Raw genomic sequence first — 19,204 nt, 5'->3', positions numbered from 1 at the left:
AGCCATTGTGCCAGGGCTTTCATCTGACAGAGACTGGATTGGGGCAGAGGAAGGGCATCACCAGGCTCTGTGGGCTGTGGCTGCCACCTCTCTGGGGTCATCACCTCCCTGGCAGCACTCACCCCTCACCATGTGTCCCACGTGCCAATTTTGTCTGGGCCAGCCAAGGTGAGGCAGCTCCCACCACCACCAGGCCTGGCAGAGTCCCTGCCTGTGCTGTGCCCGACCTCCTGCCCAGCCCTGGCAGCCACGGGCAAGGCCAGCCCTGAGATTTTCTAAACTCCCATCAAATATTTAAGTAGATATTTGAGCTCATGTATAATGGATAGCCCATGCGCTGCCTCCCTATCCATTTGTGGTATTTAAGGAAGCCGAATATTAAACACCATTGTATTAGCAAACCCGCGGCTGCTTAATTGAGTTACAAACAGGGAAGGTGCTGACGAATAAACAATGCATAATGCAGGGACCCGCGGGCAGGATGCGGCAGCCCCGGCGCCGGGCAGTGACGGGGCTGGGCGGGGCATGGGGCAGGAGAGTCTTCCGATGGGGAGCAGGCACCAGCGCTGTTGGTGTCGCTGGCAGAGCCAAAGGTGTGAGGAACACGTGTGCCATATGAAGGACAAAGCTTGGCAAGCACAGCTTGGCATGGGTTTACATGGCATGGTGTGGGACATCCCAGGTATCATCCTGCACAGGGATGCTCAGAAATGGAGCCAGTGAGAACAACCCCGGCCACACAAGGAGCGGAAAGATTATGAAAATGAAAAGTAAATAAATATGGATGTTGAGGACCTAATTCTGATAAGAGGATTTTCAAAATTAGCCATTTGCAAGAGTAGATTAACGGCGCACAGTGCTGGGGGCGGGAAGGGTTCCATTAAGACATGCAGCAAAGCCCATCCCGGCACCAACCCACTCCTCACAGCCCCCAGCGCCCATAGAGCTGCTCCCTGTTTTCTGAAGAGATGGATTTGCTGCTGCCGTGGGAGAAAATGAGGCAGCCAAAGGCACAGCATGGTGCTACCCTGCACACACACGTCCTGTGGACACAATACCACAGTGCCACCACCTTCACCAGAGAACACCAGGGTCTGGCAGCACAGGGATGCAGACATCTGGGCCCGGGCAGCCACTGGACTGCACCCCATGCCAAGCAGTGCAGTGGGTGCTCCAAGGCTGAGCTGGTGCTGATGCCTCCCTGGGAGCACTGTGGGTGCTGGGCTGGGGGCACCTCTCTATGCCCAGGGCAAGAGCAGGAGGCTGCCGAGGCTTGGAGAGGCTTTTCGCATCCTCTGTCTGGGATTTTCTATCCAGGCAGCCAAGCAGAAATCTCATTACATCCCAGCACAAAGGCAGCATCCCTGTCCCTGTCCCCATGCCTGGCTGCGGGCTGGCGCAGGCTGGAGCGGGCACATTGGTGAGCAGTGGGAGGTTTCCCTGGACATGGACAGCCGGCAGGGGCTGCAAGTGGCCATGTGCTGCCTCCCAACCTCCTGCTCAGCCCCTTGTGCTCCTCACCTTGCCCCCGGCCTGCCAGCCCTGTCCCCAGCCTGACACAGACCCCCCTCACTGTGTGACACAGGAGGGTCAGGCGTGGATCCGAGGGGGGTGCCAGCTCCAGGCCATGTGTGGGGCAGGAGCTGTGAGCTGGCAGCAGGGCAGGGTGCAGGCATGGGAGGATGCCGGCAGGGAAGGGTGCAGGCAGCCCAGGCACCCCGGGTGCCCAGCACTCCTGCAGTAGCAGCAGTAGACAATTAATTAGCAGGGCGGTGGGAGAGCAGCCGGCGGAGCTGTGCGGGATCGATGGGCGCATCGACCGCCCGGGAAACACCAGCCCTCCCAGCCAGAGACGTGGCGCTTGGGGCATGCAGGGGGCCTGGTGGGGAGCTTGGCAGCCCCCAACCTCACGGAAGGGGGTGGCTGTGAGCTGGAGTATCACCAGCCCCTTTCAAATGCACAGGGCCAGGAGGGAAAGGACAGGCACTGGTGGTGCTGCCTGCCACGTGCCCCGCACCCCAGGGCTGACAGCTGCTCCCCTGCAAACCAGGAGAGTGGCTGGTCCCTGTGTCACACTGGGAGGATGGGAGGGTGTACTAATGCATCTGTGTTGAGGGAAAAGCAGGGTGGTCCCTCGGAGCTGGTGGCATCCACCGGGGGAGCTGAGGGAGGGGGCTGTGGGCAGGGGCTGCACGGAGAGCACAGGCACAGCAGCTGGGGCAGGAAAAGGCCCCATGTGCACATGCCAGCCGGCTGGGGGGCACCCAGGCCATGATGCAGGTCCAGCAGAACACACCCCATAGGGGTGGTGGCACTGCCTGCCACCTGCACAGCCCCGTGCTGCAGCCATGCCTGCAGGTCTGTCCACACAGCTCCTGCTGCTGTCCCCATCCCCATCCCTGTCCCCATCCCACCCACTCGCTCCCCCTGCCTGCCTCTGCAAAGTGAGAAGTGCCAGCCTGTCCCTGTGGGGAAGGAGAGTGCTCAGCCGTGTTGCAGAGCCTGGTATCCACCCAGATGAGAAGTGACAGCAAAGGACCCTTCTCAGGTACAGGCTCCCTGAGGCACAGGGCAGGAGATACTCTCCCCATCTTCCCCTCCTCTGCTGCTGGCACCGGGGACGACCCTGCAGCCACTTAACTCCTTCCCCACCGTGCAAACCCAGCTGTGCAAACCCAGCTGTGCAAAGACCCCATGCAAAGCTGTTGCTGTAAGGCCAGCAACCCAGCCTGGGCAGGCAGCACCAGCACTGCCATGCCTGCCTGCCCCACACTGCAGGGACAGCAGGCAGGAAACAGGATGGAGCAGGCAGAGCCCAAGTCTGGGGGCAAGACCCACAGGTGCAGCTGCTCTGCTGTGCCCCACTGTGTCCTGCCAGGCATGGCAGCCCACGTGTGGAGGGGTCCACAGGCCCTTCACCTCCCCCATCTCCCACACTGACTGCTATCTCTCCCAGGAGGTTGTCATGGGAACAGTGCACTGTAGGTACCCCTCACCCTGGGTACCCCTCCTTGCATGCCGTGGTGATTCTGGATGGAGGGCCAGCACAGTCTGGGCCTTTTCCAGGGCGGGCAGGGAGGGCATGGGGGCTTCAACCCCGGAACGTTCATGGGATGCAGGCAGTATCCATGGACAGAGGTCCCCTGCGTGCACACATCCCTTCTGCAAGGCCCAGAGCATCCCTGTGACCCCTGGCTGGGTAGCAGGCTCAGGCACTGCAGGAACAGTGTGGCACAGCCCCAGTGCCGGCAGCCGCACTGCCTGCCCACTCCCACGGTGAGCCAGCGCTGCCTGTTCTTCCCCGGCCCACACACCCTGCACAGAGCCAGCAGCTCCTTCCCCAGTTATCTGGGGGATTTTAACCCTGCAGCACCCACTGATTGTAACAGAACGGGTGCCTGCACCCATCCTGGTACCAGACACATGCTGGGGGCAGGAGGCAGGATCTGTCCTGGTTGCCAGAGCTGGTGGCTCAGGGAGAAGATGGACTGGCAGTGCCTGGCTGTGGCTGCACGCCAGCTGCTGGCAAGGTGACCCTACAGAGGCACCCAGCACCACCACCCCACTCCACCTGCCCAGAGAGGTGGACATGGATCTCCATCCCTGCACCAGCCCCGTGCTGTGCTTCTCTCCCCACTCCCACTGTGCCCCACAGCTACTGCAGCCCCACATCCCCCATCCCTATTGTTCCATATGGGTCCCACACTCTGCACTGCCCTCCCTGCTGGACGCCACAGCACTCCTGCCCCCCCCACCCCTGTCCTTGCAGGCCCCTCTGTCGCCAGTGTCCCCCCCCTCCACCTGCAGCCCTGCCGCATGTCTGCTGCCATCTGCCTCTCCCTTTTGATTAGTATTAATTTTTAATTATTATTATTGACAGGGCTGCCAGCTCGGCTGCCAGCTGGGACAGCTACCCAGCATGAGACAGGCCAGGGGCAGCCCTGACACTGCTGTACTCACTGGGTGGCTCCTGGCAATGACTGTGCCCACCCGGGGGGGTCCCTGACTGCCCCTCATCACCTTCTGGCTCTCAGAGAGGGACTATGGAGTGCAGGACTCAAGGATGAAGGTCACTGTGTCCCCAGAGGGTGGGCTCTGGGTGGGCACTGCCAGCCTCTCAGCCTGGCTGGGCTGTGGGGATGCTGGGAACCCATAAAGCCATGGAGATAAATGGCTCCTATTATTTTTTCCAATCAAATGAAATCCCACCGTGGCTGCACAAGAATGGTGATGAACCACAGCACTGCAGCAGCCTCTGCCCCCCCACCCCAGTTAACCTTGGCCTCCCCAGCTGACAGGGCACCCCACAAGCACAATGCCCTTGCTGCCCCAGGCATTGGGTTAAGGGGACAAAGACAGCAGGGGGCTCAGCCCCAGAGGCAGGTGGGGGGCTATGGGAGGGCCAGATGAGGCAGTGCAGTGGCTTGAAGAGACAGAGGGACAGGCAGCCCCTGGCTCTCACACACTTCACACTGTCACTGCTGGGGAAGAGCATTAGTGGTGTGTTTTAAGGGGGTCTCAGCACCCTCTCCTCCAGCTTCAGCCTTGTTATCCCACAGGTGGCTCTACCTGCCTCTCCTCTGGGGACCTGGGGTAGCTCTGTCACCCCAGTGCAGTCAGAGTGTACCCTACCGCAGGCCAGGCAGGGACCCCACAGCAGGCAGGGCAGGCTGCCAGCCCTGCCGTGCCGGAGCTGGCCAAGGCCGGGCGAGCGGCACCATCGCGTGGCGAGGGATCGACGGTACAGGCAGCGCAGGCAGCACCCAGGCTGCCGGCAAACGCCATCCGTGCAGGACCTCCGGGTAGGGCAGGCGGAGCCGACCCTCCCTCCCTCGCCTGCAGGCACCCCCAGCTGGAGGTGCTGCCCTTCTCCCCCGTCCCCCCAGCCTGGTCCTGCTGCCTGCAGCACCTCCAACCCAGCTGTCCTATGGGGAAGGGCAGTGGGGTCCTGCCACCCCTGCACCTGCAGAGAGAAATGACAGAGCATACCATGCAAGGACACAGGGCCATGGCCTGGCCCGCTGCCTGACAGGGATGAGCTCCTGTCTTTGCCCTCTTAGTGGCATCTTCCACCTGGCATAGGGACCATTGGGGGGTGGTACAGGGCAGGCAGAGCCCTGGCATGACCTCCCAAGGGGAGATGCCCTGGAGTCCCTGCTGCTGTCCTCTGGAGAAAGACAGCTGAGTCCCAGGGACACGGCTCTGTGCAGACACAGCAGAAACCCAGGGCAGTGCAGGGCTCAGTAAGCTCAACCCCACGGGCTGCACTGCAGGCAGCCAAGACCCCAGGGGTCACAGCTGCACCAGCTGCCTGCCAAGCTGTGACTAGACAGGTCTCAAGCAGCTCCAAGAACAGAGATGTGGTCGATACTTTGTCCTTCTGAGGGACCCGCTCTCTGCAGAGCCCGGCTTTAGACAGAGCAGTGCTTTCCCAGCACCATGGGGAAGGAGTGGCCCTGGCTCTGGGCTCATGGGGAGGCACAGATGGGCTAGACATGCTGCCCTGGATGAGGTGTAACCCTAGCTGACATGGAGCCTGTGTGCTGCTGGAGGGGAGGGAGGATGCTCCTCCTGCATGAGAGCTGCAGTGAGGGCAGAGCTGTAGGCAACACTGTCAGGAGGTGAGCAGACAGCTCCCCCTTGAGAACCTGACTAGGCAGAGAAGGAGGACTGATACTACATTTAAATACACAAATAAAAGATTAAAGGACAGAGTACAAGCTGGGCTGGATTTGGAAGGGAATATAGGCCCCTCTGCAGCCACGGACCGGGAGAGCCGGGAGGGACAGCAGAGGACATGAGCCACAGAAAGGAGGAGCCAGCAAAGTCCCAGGGCTCTATAGACTGAGGCTGTGAACATGTAGGTCTGGCACCAGTAAAGTCTTGGGAAGCAAACAAGCTTTGTACCACCTGTGCTGCAGGTGTCTGTGGGAGGTGATGCAGCATGGGGACGATGCTGTACTGCAGTCCCAGCACCCACTCTGCAGGGATGCTAATAGCCCTCAGCTGTGGAGATGATCTTGCTGGGAAGGCAGAACCCCGTCTCACTGACGTGCAGGGCTTGGGAGAGAGGGGAACCAGCTCACCAGGCTGAGCTGACCCAGACGAGCTGAGCTCCAGTACTCCCTCCCATGCCCAGGCTTGCAGGGCAGTGAGCCATGCCTGTGCCTTGGCCAGAGGAAGACAGAACCCAGCATCTATCCAGGGTCTCCCAGAACTGAGAAACACCTCCACAGCCCCAGGGAGAGGGACACTTGTCCCAGGCACTAGAGACAATGGAACATGCCGCAAACCACAGTAATGTGCTCCCAGCCCTGCTCACCCAGAAAGGGGGGGCGGGAAGCAACACATCATCCCCCTCACCATCCCCAAACAAGAGCCACCTGAAGTTTCCAGAGCCCTGGAGACACAGACCATACTCAGATGCAGCCATTCATTCTGAGACAATACATGGGGACCCCTGCTGCCCCCACAGTCACAGCACAAACTTGGTGTTAGGGAGGGAGTTGCTCTTGGTGGCCGTGTCTGCGTGGGCCTGGTACCCGATGGTCACCTTCTGTGACAGGCCCAGGTGCTCCTTGTAGACACGCCTGCCAGAAGGAAGGGGCTGCATGAATAGGGCAACACTTCTGCCACTGGCTCCCTGCCCAGAGACCCCATTCCCCCTAAAAAACTGGTCCCATACAGCCTCCCTTGAAGCTGCATTACCCAATGTGGGTGACCCCTTCCTGGTTTTCTGCTTCCCGGGTCCAGATGGCAATCTTGTCCCCCTTGGTGCGGATGTTGATGACGGCCCCGCACACCTCGTCGCTGTACTCATCAAACATCTCCCCAATGAGGCACAGCAGCTGGCAGGAGGAAAGGAGCCCAAGACAGTCCCTGCTGGCAGGGGGAGTGCCACAGCCAGAATCCCCAGACCAGCCTGAGCAGGGCTGCACTCACCGTATCCAGCCAGAAACGGTCTAGCTCGGTGTGCCGCTGCTGCTTGGACAGGGTGACCAGCCAGCGTCCACCACACTTGTTCTGGCTGTCCTCCCACATGGGCTCGATGCCATCCTAGGTACAGGCAAGGGGATGGTCAGGGGCACCAAACATCCAGCCAAAGCTGGCTCTGGGATCTGTGAACATCCAGCCAGATTTTCCCTCCCACCTTACAGCCAGTGCACCCTGCCAGCCCCACCAGCACTCAGTGTGCCCCCATAATGCTGGGTACGGTGGGGACTGTGAGGATGGAGTATCATACCTTGAAGAGGGAATAGTCACAGCCAGATGAGAGCTTGCTGGCGGGCTGGATGTGGCTGTACAACCTGTACCAGGTGGAGACACAAAAGCAGGGGAGAAGAGGTGCTTCAGGGACCTCCAGCACCCTCCTCTGGCCCAGACTTCCCCACTAGAACATCTCCAGAAGGGGCACACTGCATGTGCCCACCCATGGGACACTCACGCCCAGAAGTCCTCCACAGTGCTGAATTTGGTGACGAGGCGCAGGTTTGCCTGCCACATCTTGCTCTTGTCGTTCTTGAAAAACCACAGTGCCCATCTGGGGAGGGAAAGAGTGTTCAGCCATGCTGGAGACCTCCTCCAGCCCCAGCACACCCCTCCCAGAGCTGGAAGAGGCTGCCCATGGCTGCGCTCCCCATACCTGTTCTGCAGGGGGTGCTTGTCCAGGATCTCTTCTGGGAGTAGCTCTTGCTGCCGAGCCCTGCGCCGGCGCCGCTTCTCCGGCCTCTGCTGGAGAAGGAGGGACAGCCCTGAGGAGCCCCATGGCCACCCCAGCAGGGAGCCTGCAGCCCTTCAGCCACACTCACACTGGGAGACCCAAAGGACAGCAGGGCTGCCTAAGCCTGCCTCCCCAGCCCACAGGGCAAACACCCACCTGCTCCCCTGTAGCCATCCTGCCCAGCACACGCTCCCCCAGGCTGCCCCTGGCTCTTAAATGCCCACAGGCGGGAAGGATGAGGAGCCATCACAGCTGCAGCTGGTGGGGCAGGAGGGTGGTGTCCTGGGAGGGGATGTCAGGCCTGCCCTTCCTGGAGAGCAGGGAGATGGAGGATTCCCCTCTAGAGCAGGGAGCTGGGGCATGAGAGGCAGTGCTCAGAGTGGGATGGGATCAGGATGGAGATGTGGAATGGGGTAAGGTGGAGACCATGTGTGGGGGGGATCAAGATGGTGTGGTATGGGCAGAGCAGGACGGTACACAAAGAGGGTAGAGTAGCATCAGAGGGTAGGGATGGGATCAGGTTAGGAAAGGATGGAACAACATGCAATAGGAATGGGATGGAGAGGGAGTGGGTAGGGGATGGGATCAGAATTGGATCAGGTAGGATGGGAAAAGAGTGGGATGAGATGGGAAGAGGACATGATGAGAAGGGGATCAGTGATGGGAATGGCACAGGGACAGGATGGAACGTGTTGAGAATTGGAGAGGGATAAGGATGGAATAAGAAAAGGATGGGATGGGATAAGTACAGCTCGTAGACAGGAGGCGATGGGATCAGAATGAGATGGGATCAGGGTCGGGAGGCGAAGGGACAGGGAGGGGGTGAGATAGAATGTGATGGGGATCCGAACAGAATAGCATGGAGATAGCGTAGAGTGGGATCACGACGGGGAGGATGGGGAGAAGGGCTGTGACGGGGTGCTGAGCAGTGCGGGGAGGGAGCCCGCTGGCTGGGGCGGCCAAGGGCCAGGGGCGCCGCTGCCGTGCGGGGCGGTGCGGGGGCGGCGGGGCACGGCTCGGCACGGCCGAGCACGGCTCAGGCTGGCTCAGCCCGGCGCGGCGCGGTCCCCCCCGCGCATCACGGCGCAGCGCGGCGCAGCGCGGCCCCGGCACAGCCGCACTGAGCCCGCCCCGCCGCAGCCCGGCCCGGCCCGGCCCGGCCCGCCCGTCCCCGCCGACAGCGAGCCAGGTCGGGCGGGCGGCGGGGCCGGGGGCGCGGGACCGGGATGCGCGGGGATGGGATGCGCGGGGAAGGGATGCGCGGGACCGGGATGCGCGGGGCGGGCTGGCGCGGGGCCGGGGCGGGGTGAAGCCGTGCGGCCTCTCCCCGCAGAGCCGCCATGGAGGTGTTCATGAAGGGCTTGTCCAAGGCCAAGGAGGGGGTGGTCGCCGCCGCCGAGAAGACCAAGCAAGGGGTGGCCGAGGCGGCTGAGAAGACCAAGGAAGGGGTCCTCTATGTCGGTAAGGACCGGCTTACTCTGCCAGCCCCCTGCCAGCCCCCTGCCAACCCCCTGCCAGCCCCCTGCCTGCCCCCTGCCAGCCCCTGTCTGCCCCCCCGGCTAATCCCTGCCCGTTCCTGCCTGCACCTGCCGGCCCCCTCTGTCTGCCCTTGCCTGCTCCTGCGTTTGCCCTTGCGTCCTCCTGCCCATCCCCCTGTCGTCCCCTCTCCGCCTCCACCTGTCCCCAGCCCCGCTTCCCCCTCTCCCGCCTTCCCCTGCCCCTTCCCCGACACGACCACCCTGCGGCGGGGTGTCCTGGGACAGAGGGTCGGTGCCCGCAGTGCCCCCCAGCCCACCGGGAATCTGCAGGCGGGAGGGTGGGCTCTGCAGACAAGAGCAGAGCCGGGACTGGTCCCTAGGCTGAGGCCATGGGACCCTCGGGGACTGGACCCCCTGTGGTCCCCAGTGGATGCTCTGGGGCAGGAGTCCAGAGGGACTGTGGTGGAGGTGGTGACCCCTGTGCTGGGAAGTACCCAGCTTGGGGCAGGAGGGCTGGGACCATGTTTTTCCCCCTTGGAGAGGCAATGCCCTGGAATGCATCCCATGCCAGGAGATACTCCCCTGCTCCCAGTTGGTGGCTAAGGAGTCCCTCTGTGCTGCTGGGGTCTGTGTCTATTTGGGGCCAAGTCCTAGAAGATATGGCTGGCAGGAGAAGCAGGTCCTGGGCAGGCTGTGTGCCTGGCTGTGGTGTTGGGATGCTGGAGGCAGGAGCTGAGGCCACCCTGGCCTGGAGCAAGAGGTGCAGGGCTAGGGCTCTGTCCTGTTCCAGAGGGCATGAGCTTTGTGGGAATGCTGAGGTCCCAGAACTGTTCCCATGGGCAGTGGTGGATGCCCACTCTGGACCCACACTCTGCCCAGGGTGTGTGTGCTGGATGGGGGTCCAGCAGCCTAAGGAGTGCCTGGAGGCCCTATCCTGCAGGAGCTGCCCAGTCCCTGCCTTTCCTTCCATCCTAGACACCCCACCCCCATTCCATGGGGTGTCCTGAGTGGTGTCGCTCTGCCTGTAGGAGCCTGGCAGGATTATCATGGCCAGCAGCAGCACCCATCCCTGGGCACTCTAGCTGTGAGGCTTCCTGTGCTGTATTGGCACCAGCTCTGGGTTTGGATCCTGGCTCCTGTGGGAGGTTTTACTCAGCAGCATGGTTGGCATTCAGCCTGCCTGGCTGGGCCCTGGGGTCTTTGCCCTGCCAGGCATAGGGCAGTGGCCCCAGTCCTGAGGGTCCTGCAGGGACCGGAGAAACCTAGCAGGGAGCCAGGCGGGTCCTCAGCCCCCAGGCTGCCCTGGCGTGGCTAGGCTGGCATGTGGGCAGGATGATGCCCTGTCTCAGAGCCCTGCAAGGGTCCTGGCCACAGCATGTGGCAGAGCCTGGCCACTGGCCTCTCTAACCTGATCTCTGTCTCTTTCTACCCGCAGGGAGTAAAACCCAAGGTGTGGTGCAAGGCGTAACCTCAGGTATGGTCCCCTCTGTCTCCCCGCTGCCGTACCCCTCTGGCCCTGAGAGTGTGGCCGCACTAACGAGATCAGAGGCTAATTGAGGGGCTGATGTCACTCTGCTAAAGCCTCTTATATAACGGGGCCCGCAACCAAGGATTTGCAGCGGGAGCCCACACTCCCTGCCCAGCTGCAGAGCAGTGTCCTGGCCCCCTCCCCTCCCCAGCGCCCGGGCAGGGAAGTGGGAAGAGCCTGACCCTGCCAAGCGACTCCCCACCAGCTCCCCCCGGGTGGTGCAGAGCATGAAGTCACAGCTGGGCTCCCCTCCCTGGCACGGGGAGGGCACTGATGGGCACCCCTGGCTCTTGCAGTGGCTGAGAAAGCGAAGGAGCAGGCGTCCCAGCTGGGCGAAGCCGCGTTCTCTGGCGCGGGCAACATCGCGGCGGCCACCGGGCTGGTGAAGAAAGAGGAGTTCCCTGCGGATCTGAAGGTGAGACCCCCCCTGGGTGCTGCGGGGAGGCTGGCACACTCCCAGGTTTGGCAGGGAGCCCCTTGGCTGCTTGCCAGTCCTGAGGGAGGGCCCCTGAGGGTGCCCATGTGCCCTGCCTGTGCCCAGGGCAGGCTGGCATCGCGGCCCCGAGCGTGCGGGCCGCGTGTACGGCCGCGTGTGCGGGGCGTGTGGACGTGTGCGCGCGTGGGCCCCGCCATGGCGGCCGGCGGCGCGGGCCTGCGGCGCATCGCTCGGGCGGCTGCGAGGTGACCTGACAGCTGCGGGAGGGGCAGCGGGTTCCAGCTCGCCGCCCCATGAGCTGTTGGCTTCCAGCTTAGCCCAAAATAGCATCAGCTGAAGAAATGAGGCCACCGCCGCCACCGTCGCTGCGCAGCGGGATCGGCTGCCCCCCTTTCCCTCCTGCCAGCCCTGGGGAGGGGTTACCCAGCACCGCCCTCCCCTGACAGGGATGCAGGATGCTCCCGGCAGCACTGCCAGCCCCTGGAGTTTGACAGGGCCTGCATGGTGGTGCCAGCACCCATTGCCTGCCTGGGGCCAGGAGAAGCACAGGGATGTGCATACACAGCCCCCAGTCCCACAGACCTGTACATGTCACCTCCCAGCTGTGTGCCCAGGGTGCCAATGGTTCCCTCCACATGGAGCCCCCTGTATGCTGGGTGCATTGCTGGTTTGGCAGGGGCAGGGTGGGTGGGTGCCACGTGGGGGGCTGTGCGCATGGGACTGACCCCCTGGCTCACTCCCAGGCAGAGGAGGTGGCCCAGGAGGCTGCGGAGGAGCCGCTGGTCGAGCCGCTGCTGGAGCCAGAGGGGGAGAACTACGAGGAGCCCCCACAGGTGAGGGGATACGGTGGCAGGGTGGGCGCAGGGCACTGTGGAGGGCACAGTGTGACAGTGTTCTCGGCACTGGTGGCCACCGCTCTCTGGAGCAAAGATGGCATAGGGCTGGGGGAGAGAGGGGGTCTGTGCCCCACCTGAGCTCTCTCACTAACTCTTTCTTTACCCATCCCACAGGAGGAATACCAGGAATACGAGCCAGAGGCATAATGGACCCCCATCCTTGCCTCTTCCACCAGCAGCACAACGAACCGCCGGTAGCCCCCTGCTCCTCCCCAGCCAGCCCTGGCCGGTGCCTGTGCGCCAGGGAGGAGCAGGGGTGCCCCTGCCCCGTTCGCTCACGAGTTCTTCCTCCAGTTCCGTTCCAAGGGACCGTGTCCGTGTCTCCGTAACATGTCTAGCAGTGAGAAAAACCCGCTGTGTCCAAGCCCCCGAGCCCCAGTGTGTGCCCGAGCCGTGGGTGCCGCCCGCAGGGGCTGCTGTGTGTGTGCGTGCGCGTGTGTGTGTGTCCATGAAGCCCGGGTTTATGGCTCTGTATCCCTCCCAGCGCCATAAACCCCGGCTGTGTCCCGGCGTGTCTGTGTCTGTACAAAGCATGTTTACCTGCTCGCGGGCTGCTGTACATTTTGCTTGCACGCGTGTCCCTGTGGTTCTGCTCTGGTCATCGTGGAACTATTTTTTTTATATATATCTCTATCTATCTATGGGTGGACGGGTCTTTTGCCTTTGTGAACCCCTGGCGCCCAAGCCCACTCTCCCCAGCCTGCTGGGTGGTGATGGTGCCTGCGCCCCCCCCGAGGTCCCATAGTGCCGACGCTGTGTTGTGACGTGGCATGGATATTCCCCCGTCGCTGGATGTGCAATACGAGGGCAGCTGCCAGTGACACAGCTGCCCCCGTGTCCGTGAATAAAGCCAACTCTTGTCTGTAGCCCCCTGGTCCTGGTTGTGGGGTCCCTGGGGAGGGGAGTGGCCCTGTACTTTGGTGGTAGTGGTTTTGGGAAGAGGAATGGGGCTGGCAGTGGGGGAGTGGGTCAAGGCGGGTCTTCACGAGGACAAGGTACCTTTCTGTCCTCTGGCTGCTGTGTCAGCAGCAGGTCATTGTGCCCTGGGCCTCCAGCCAGGCTGTGGCTGAGACTTGGGGGTGTCCCTATGCCAGCTGCCTGTCTGCAGGGCTTTGCATCTGCAGGTGACAGCAGGGGGCCCTGTGGGGCTGAGGACCACGAGCCAGGATGAGGCTAGACACAGCCCTGGGCTCCAGCACTGGTTTCCCCCTTCCTACCCTCAAGAGGTCGGGGATGTAGCTGGCACCCGCGGCTCACTCAGCTGCACTGTGACCACCTGAAGGGCAGGTGGGTGTCACACACTGCTTAGGGATGTCCACCATGGCAGGGGGTCCTGTGCCCACCCCAGAGCACAGCCCTTGGGCCTTCAGCTCTCCTGGGGCAGGACCACCAACCCAGCCTACTTCCCCAGCCAGCCTCCAGCCCCTTGACTGCAGCACAGGCCGGGGTGAGGGGCTGGGCTGAGTCTCCCTGACATGAATATCAAATTAGATCCCCCACCCGTGCTGGCTCACCAGCTTTGCCAGCAAGGAGTGAAGCTGCAGCAGTCAGCACGGACACACAACAGGTTTGCTGATGCCTGCAAATCCCCACCCTGGCTCTGCTCCCCGTGCCTGTGCTGGTTGCAGCAGTGATTGTAGCATGTGTTATTAGAAGGACTGAGAGAGCTCTTTGGGGTCTGGCTGTTCCCTGTGCTGCCCCCTGCCCTGGAGCTAATTGCATTTTTTGTCTTCCCTTGTCCAATTCTGCCGTCCATAGGCAAGCAGACCCAAACCAGCATCAGCATGGCTTCCCTCAGTGCCAGAGAGGCTGTAAAGGGGCTAGGGAAGAGAGGCTCTGGGGGAAGACATCTCTCTGCCCAGGAGAGCTGGGTGCCAGAGAGCAAAAGGAGAACTTGATCAAACCAACCCTTTATAGACAGCACCAACCCTTTATAGACAGCAGGGTGCAGCACAAAGTGTCCTGGGCATCCCCTGCACAGCAGGATTGCGACCCTTACCAGGGCAGCTCTGGCAGGTACAGCTGGCCTCATGTAAGTGGTGAACACCTGCTCCAGAGTCTCTGTCCAGACCTTGGTTGTACTTTGCAGTCATGGCCCTAATTTTCTAGAGAGAGAGAAAGGAGAGCTGCGAGGCTGGTGTGTGCTGGGAGGGTCTGGGGACAAGGCGGGGCAGAGGTCCCCATGAGGAGGGTGCAGGCAATGCCAAAACTACAAGAACCAGGCACAAGACCCTCCACCCAGCACTGCACCCCAGACTCATCTAAGCAATGCTGGAAACGGGGTACATGGGAAGAGAGAGAGGGACAGGCACCCAGCAGCAACAAGGAACATTGCTGAGCATGAGGTTTTACCCAAAATGCATGAAGTTAGCCCTGGGAACATGAACCCACGCCTTGTGCTGGCCTTCCAGCAGTGGTGATGGGGTGCTGTGGGTGGGTACACCTCAAATACAGCCCAGAGCCTCTGCAGTGAGGCAAGGGCCCCAGAGCAGGGGGGAAGGTGAGGCAAAGAGCCCTCAGATACCTCTGCTGACTGCTCCATGGTATAGGACAGCCCTGAATACAGTGGTGGTGGGAAGCTGGTTTTCGTAGCAGTCCCCTGCTTTACTCTTCTCTGCTGCCCATGATTTTCAGTGCCAACACTGTGACACCCAGTACCTTTGAGAGCATCATCTCCTCAGCTCTGGGGAAAGGTCTGGTACAGCAATGAAGACTGAGGATGCAGAAGAGCTGCCCAAGGTCACTCCAACGATCCTTGCTTCATGCCAGGAAAGTGAAGGGCTTGGGCTTTCTTTTCCCCTAAATTATGTAATCTGCCACCTCCGCCTCATGCTCCATCTCTCCGGCACAGTGGGCAAGATGTCAGTGCAGTGATGTGGCATCTCCCTGGGGTGCTGAATTCCTAAAACCAAGGTTTGGCTGCACTGCTGCCACTCACACACTCACACAGGGTCTGTCGGGAGCGTGTGGCACAACTGGTCTGTCCCTTTGCTTGCACCAGGGTGTGTTCTCCCTCCTGAGCTGATTCTCAACAGTGGCAGGGATGAGGATGTTGTGGCACACCTCCAGGATGCTGCTGTCATAGGGATTTGCTTTTGGGAAGCCAACTATGATGCTGTGGCCCTGGAGCGAGCAGCACAGTCCTGCTGGTCCCGGGCTAGCAATGCCCTCAGAGTTAGGCTCTGAGGGACACAAGGGTCAGCCACATTCTCTGTGGGCATTTCAGAGACAGGCACTGACCACCACCCCTTTTTAATAAGAAGGACTGGGTTGACTGGGCTCAATTCACCTGCTTGTATTCTTCTAGTGCCTTGGGACTGATCCCTCTGGGATTGTAAATGGCTCTGTCTGTGACCCCTACACAGATGCAGCAGGTTGTGCAGGTGTGCAGCCCACTTTGCCAAAGCTCTGGAGTGACATAGAGCAGAGATGGTGTGGGGAGATGAAAATTGTGGGGACAGACACTGAATCTGACCCTCTGCGCTGATAACAGCCCCCTCTCAGGAGCCTGAGCTGAGAAGCATGAATGGAAACCCCAGTGTGGCCATTCTCGATGAAGGTTTTGGCTGGGTGGAGACTACTGCCTGGCAGGGCAGAGATCTCCTTGGCCAATGAGAGGGTTTCGGAAGGCAGAGCCTATGGGATAAGGGCTTCCAGCTCATCTTCCAGCTCAGTCTGTCTTCATCACCTTCAGAGCTCCTGGACACGATGTTCCAAGCACAGCATGCTGTTCAGTTCCTAAGAACCAATCCTGATAGAGCACAGCTCCAGTGAGAAACACAGTCCCTTGGTGGGCACTACTCTGCATCCAGGCACAATCCTGCACCTCACACTGAGGAGGTGTGATCAGCTGGCACGGCATCAGCACAGGACAGGGACATGGGAGAGCTCAACTCTCCTTACAAGGACAGAGGGTTCTGCACTCTCTGCCCTAAAGCACCTACCAGCTTGATACAGCTCCTAAAAGCAACACTGACACTGCAAAACCAGCCCCAAAACTCAGCAAAACTATACACACAGTAGCTGAGGAACTTCAGCTGTCTTGTTCTCTGCCACATCAGTGAAGCATAGAGATGTGTGGAAAGGAAAGGGATGAGCAAAGGCAGGGCCATTCCCGAGGCCACTTTGGGCAGCAGCTCAAGGTTCAGCCTCAGTTCAAAGCATCCTCCCTAGGGCAAGGAGCTGCTTCAGAGAGTGAGGGCTTGGAGGGAGACACAGAGTTGCAGCTGCAGGCAGGACTTCAGCTGTGTGACTTCCAGTTTATTCCACCCTGGCAGAAAGCAACGGCCTCAGAAATGGGCAGCTGCAGGCACTGGACTGGGGCAGCAGTGCCTGGCCGAGAGCAGGAGCTCCTGGAGTTACAGCAGGGGGAAGCACCTCACCACAGTTGTGAGCTGGACCTGGGCTGAAGAAAGGGAGTGAAGGTCCTTCATTGGAGGAGAGGTCTGTACCCTCAGGGTCCAGCTCTCGTGCTCAAACTGGCACTGTCAGAGCTTACCTGGTACCCCAATGTGTGGGTGCAGGTGTTTGCTATCCAGGACACCTCCCACTCCCCAGTACTGACATCAGTGGCCAGCGTGTCAGTCCAAGGCCTTGTGGAGGTAGAAAAATGTGTCATATCCATTGACTGCTGTGCTCCAACCAAAGCATGTGTGCAGCCCATACACCAGGGCCTCCCCAGCTTCCCTCAGGTATGAATGGTTTTGGTTTTCATGAGGTCTTTGCCTTGTCTCATTCCAAGAGGGAATGTAGAGGTCTTTGCCTTATGACCAGCACTCACTGAAATCTCCATCACATTCTGAAGCAGAAGAGACTTTCACTTCCTCCCGGAGTCTGAGCAGGCCAGCAGGAATGGAGGATAAATCCCAGTGAGACCCCTGCCCAGCAATAGGAGCAGCCTGAGGGTCCCTCTACACCAAATTCATAGTGCAGGCAGAGCAAAGTGGTGAAGGGACAGCAGAGCACTGAGGCAGGGACAGGCAGTGGTGGAATGGCAACCTCTCTGCTTGCCTGGCCAGGTAGCTGCTGCCTGCTCCCCTGACTGCCTGCAAACACTGTTTACAGAGCTGGGACAAAACTCTCACCTACAAACTCCTTCTTGGCCTTTTCTACAGTAAAATGCCTCATTATTTTCTCCAGCTTATGTTCCTGTGCAAGAACAACAAAACACAGTTGTTGCTGCAGGCCCCAGGAAAAATCACAGAGCCACAGTACAGCATCCGGCAGCTGCCCTGCCCTGCCTGATGACTCCAGGGAGCTTATTCACAGCAGCTGGGGACCCTGGATCGAAAAAAAGAGATATGTGAACTCCTGCTCCCTTTGCTCACTGCCCTTCCAAGCTCTTGATGATTTACCCCTTCCCCCAGCACAGCAGGCAGTGGCGGGAGCATCCCTACACCAGGCTCCTTCAGCTTGTCTCCGGCCAGATGCACCGACCCATAAACCAGAGTTCACCCCCCTCTCCCCACCCTGAGCTGCTTTTCACAGTCTCTGGGCGAGTGTTACTCACTACAAATGTCTCCCCCCACTCGTCAGAGCGCATCGCTGTGATACACACGGAGAGGGAGGGCTGTGCAAATGGAGCGTGAGTTATGGGCTGTCGGCAGGGAAACGGGAGGAGTGAACTCACCGAGTATTTCCTTGGATTGATCCTCACACCCACCATGGCAACACCAAAAGGAACATCTGGAAAAGACTGGGTAAGGCAGACAGATGTTCTCTGCCAGCTCACCCTCTCCCCAGAGGGAGGAAGTGACTCTGGCAGTTGTGACCTGGTTGGTGTCAAGGGGCCACGGCTTCTCCACACCACACATGGCTCCCCACTTATGCCATGCGGCCTCTGCAGAGTGGAGCTGAAGGCAGGACAGGAGATGCACCCTGAGTCTATCACAAATGCCACCAGCCAGAGCTGAATCCATGACAACCCAGGCACAGTGACTGCATCTGAGAGGCACAATGCTTGACACTTCCTGATTAACACGAACATTCCGGGCTGCCAGTGGCATGTTCTATAGCGAGACTTGCCCTCACACATCAGTGCCCAGAGAAACATCCTGCACTTCCAAAGCCCTTCTGATTTTCACAGCATCTAATGAGCTTTTCTGTCTCACAGCCCCATCCCAACGCCTAAGTCACCATGTGCTTTATGTTCCCCTTGTACTTACCCACTACGGTGCATTTTTGTGCTGTTAATACAGCCAGGGCTTTCACTTCATCAACATGGATTGATCTGCTAAAATGAACCCCTGGGAAAAGAAAGAGAAGTAGCGAAGAGCCCCTGCCTTTCTACCACAAAGGCACAGAGGCACTGTGGGAAAGGCTTTGACTCTTCTGAAGCAGCAGCATCTAATCACAACAGATGATTTCATTGATGATCAGAGAGCAGGAGCATCTCTACTATGGAGACAGACTGGGAGAGTAGGGGCTGTTCAGCCTGGAGAAGATTCCACAGAGACCTTAAAGGCCCTTCCAGTACCTAAAGGGGCTCCAAGAGAGCTGGAAAGGGACTTTGGACAAGGACATGGAGTGATAGAGGGAATGGCTTTAAACTGAAAGAGGTCAAGCTTGAATTGGATTTTAGGAAGAAATTCTTTACTGTAATGGGTGGTGAGGCACTGGAACAGGTTGCCCTGTGAAGTTGTGGCTGCCTCTTCCCTGGAAGTGTTCAAGGCAAGGTTGGATGGGGCTTAGAGTAACTCGGTCTAGTGGAAGGTGTCCCTGCCCTGTGACAGGGGGATTGAAATTGGATGATCTTAAAAGTGCCTTCCAACACAAACCATTCCATGATTCTTGGATTCTTTGTGTTGGTGCCTTCTCAAAGCTTTCTCTCATCCTGTGCTGAGAGGCTGGACGTGTAACTGGGCTGATGCCCACTCAGCTCTGGTTCATTGATGCCATGCTCAGACAGAGCTCATGCCTCTCAGTGGCACAGAGCAGCTGGCAGGGCTGGGCCTCCCTGCGCCTCTGTCTCTGCCTCTGCTCCCCAGTTGACCCTGGGGCCATACCCTGGCCTGTATCCAGGAGTATCCTGGATGATGTACTCGGTCACCACGCTGTGGTGTCCTGGACAAAGTGTCCTCTCACTCCACAGGGCTGAGGCAGGGCTGTGTTTTGGGGCATCTGGGACAGAGGATGCTGGCAGGGATC

General features: G+C 59.9%; 2 protein-coding genes across 4 annotated transcripts; one reads left to right on the top strand and one right to left on the bottom strand.

The window, feature by feature from the left end:
- Nucleotides 1–6,475: 6,475 nt before the first annotated feature.
- Nucleotides 6,476–8,247, bottom strand: EIF4E1B (eukaryotic translation initiation factor 4E family member 1B). The gene is made up of 7 exons (XM_027896402.1): nucleotides 7,877–8,247; nucleotides 7,643–7,731; nucleotides 7,445–7,540; nucleotides 7,244–7,307; nucleotides 6,943–7,056; nucleotides 6,709–6,848; nucleotides 6,476–6,590 (listed from the first exon to the last, which is right to left on the bottom strand). Exons 1-7 carry the CDS (start codon nucleotides 7,892–7,894, stop codon nucleotides 6,476–6,478), a joined length of 636 nt encoding a protein of 211 aa, XP_027752203.1. The 5' UTR covers nucleotides 7,895–8,247.
- A 94-nt stretch (nucleotides 8,248–8,341) lies between these two features.
- On the top strand, nucleotides 8,342–12,924 carry SNCB (synuclein beta). Of its 3 annotated transcripts, none has more exons than XM_027896405.1 (6): nucleotides 8,342–8,444; nucleotides 9,054–9,181; nucleotides 10,634–10,672; nucleotides 11,023–11,141; nucleotides 11,906–11,995; nucleotides 12,173–12,924. In XM_027896405.1, the coding sequence occupies exons 2-6, from the start codon at nucleotides 9,061–9,063 to the stop codon at nucleotides 12,203–12,205; spliced, it is 402 nt and encodes a 133-aa protein (XP_027752206.1). In that variant the 5' UTR covers nucleotides 8,342–8,444; nucleotides 9,054–9,060; the 3' UTR covers nucleotides 12,206–12,924. The 3 variants fall into 3 exon arrangements, with proteins under 3 accessions (XP_027752206.1, XP_027752205.1, XP_027752204.1); XM_027896404.1 differs by lacking the exon at nucleotides 8,342–8,444 and adding an exon at nucleotides 8,529–8,610; XM_027896403.1 differs by lacking the exon at nucleotides 8,342–8,444 and adding an exon at nucleotides 8,764–8,909.
- Nucleotides 12,925–19,204: the final 6,280 nt, after the last annotated feature.

This window comes from Empidonax traillii, unplaced genomic scaffold (assembly GCF_003031625.1).
Source record: "Empidonax traillii isolate 1590-97213 ecotype Southwest subspecies unplaced genomic scaffold, ASM303162v1 scaffold495:size1017845, whole genome shotgun sequence".
NCBI classification, from domain to species: Eukaryota; Metazoa; Chordata; class Aves; order Passeriformes; family Tyrannidae; genus Empidonax; species Empidonax traillii.
This window is presented reverse-complemented; position numbering and strand designations above follow the sequence as displayed.

Bases quoted from the DNA above. Each gene is read 5' to 3' on its own strand.
- EIF4E1B (XM_027896402.1), bottom strand. The intron at 7,541-7,642 runs GTATGGGGAGCG...TTCCCTCCCCAG, and splicing joins AAGCACCCCCTGCAGAACAG to ATGGGCACTGTGGTTTTTCA. The intron at 7,057-7,243 runs GTATGATACTCC...GCCTGTACCTAG, and splicing joins GTGACTATTCCCTCTTCAAG to GATGGCATCGAGCCCATGTG.
- SNCB (XM_027896405.1), top strand. From the start codon at position 9,061: ATGGAGGTGTTCATGAAGGGCTTGTCCAAGGCCAAGGAGGGGGTGGTC. The intron at 11,142-11,905 runs GTGAGACCCCCC...GCTCACTCCCAG, and splicing joins AGTTCCCTGCGGATCTGAAG to GCAGAGGAGGTGGCCCAGGA. The intron at 11,996-12,172 runs GTGAGGGGATAC...CCCATCCCACAG, and splicing joins ACTACGAGGAGCCCCCACAG to GAGGAATACCAGGAATACGA.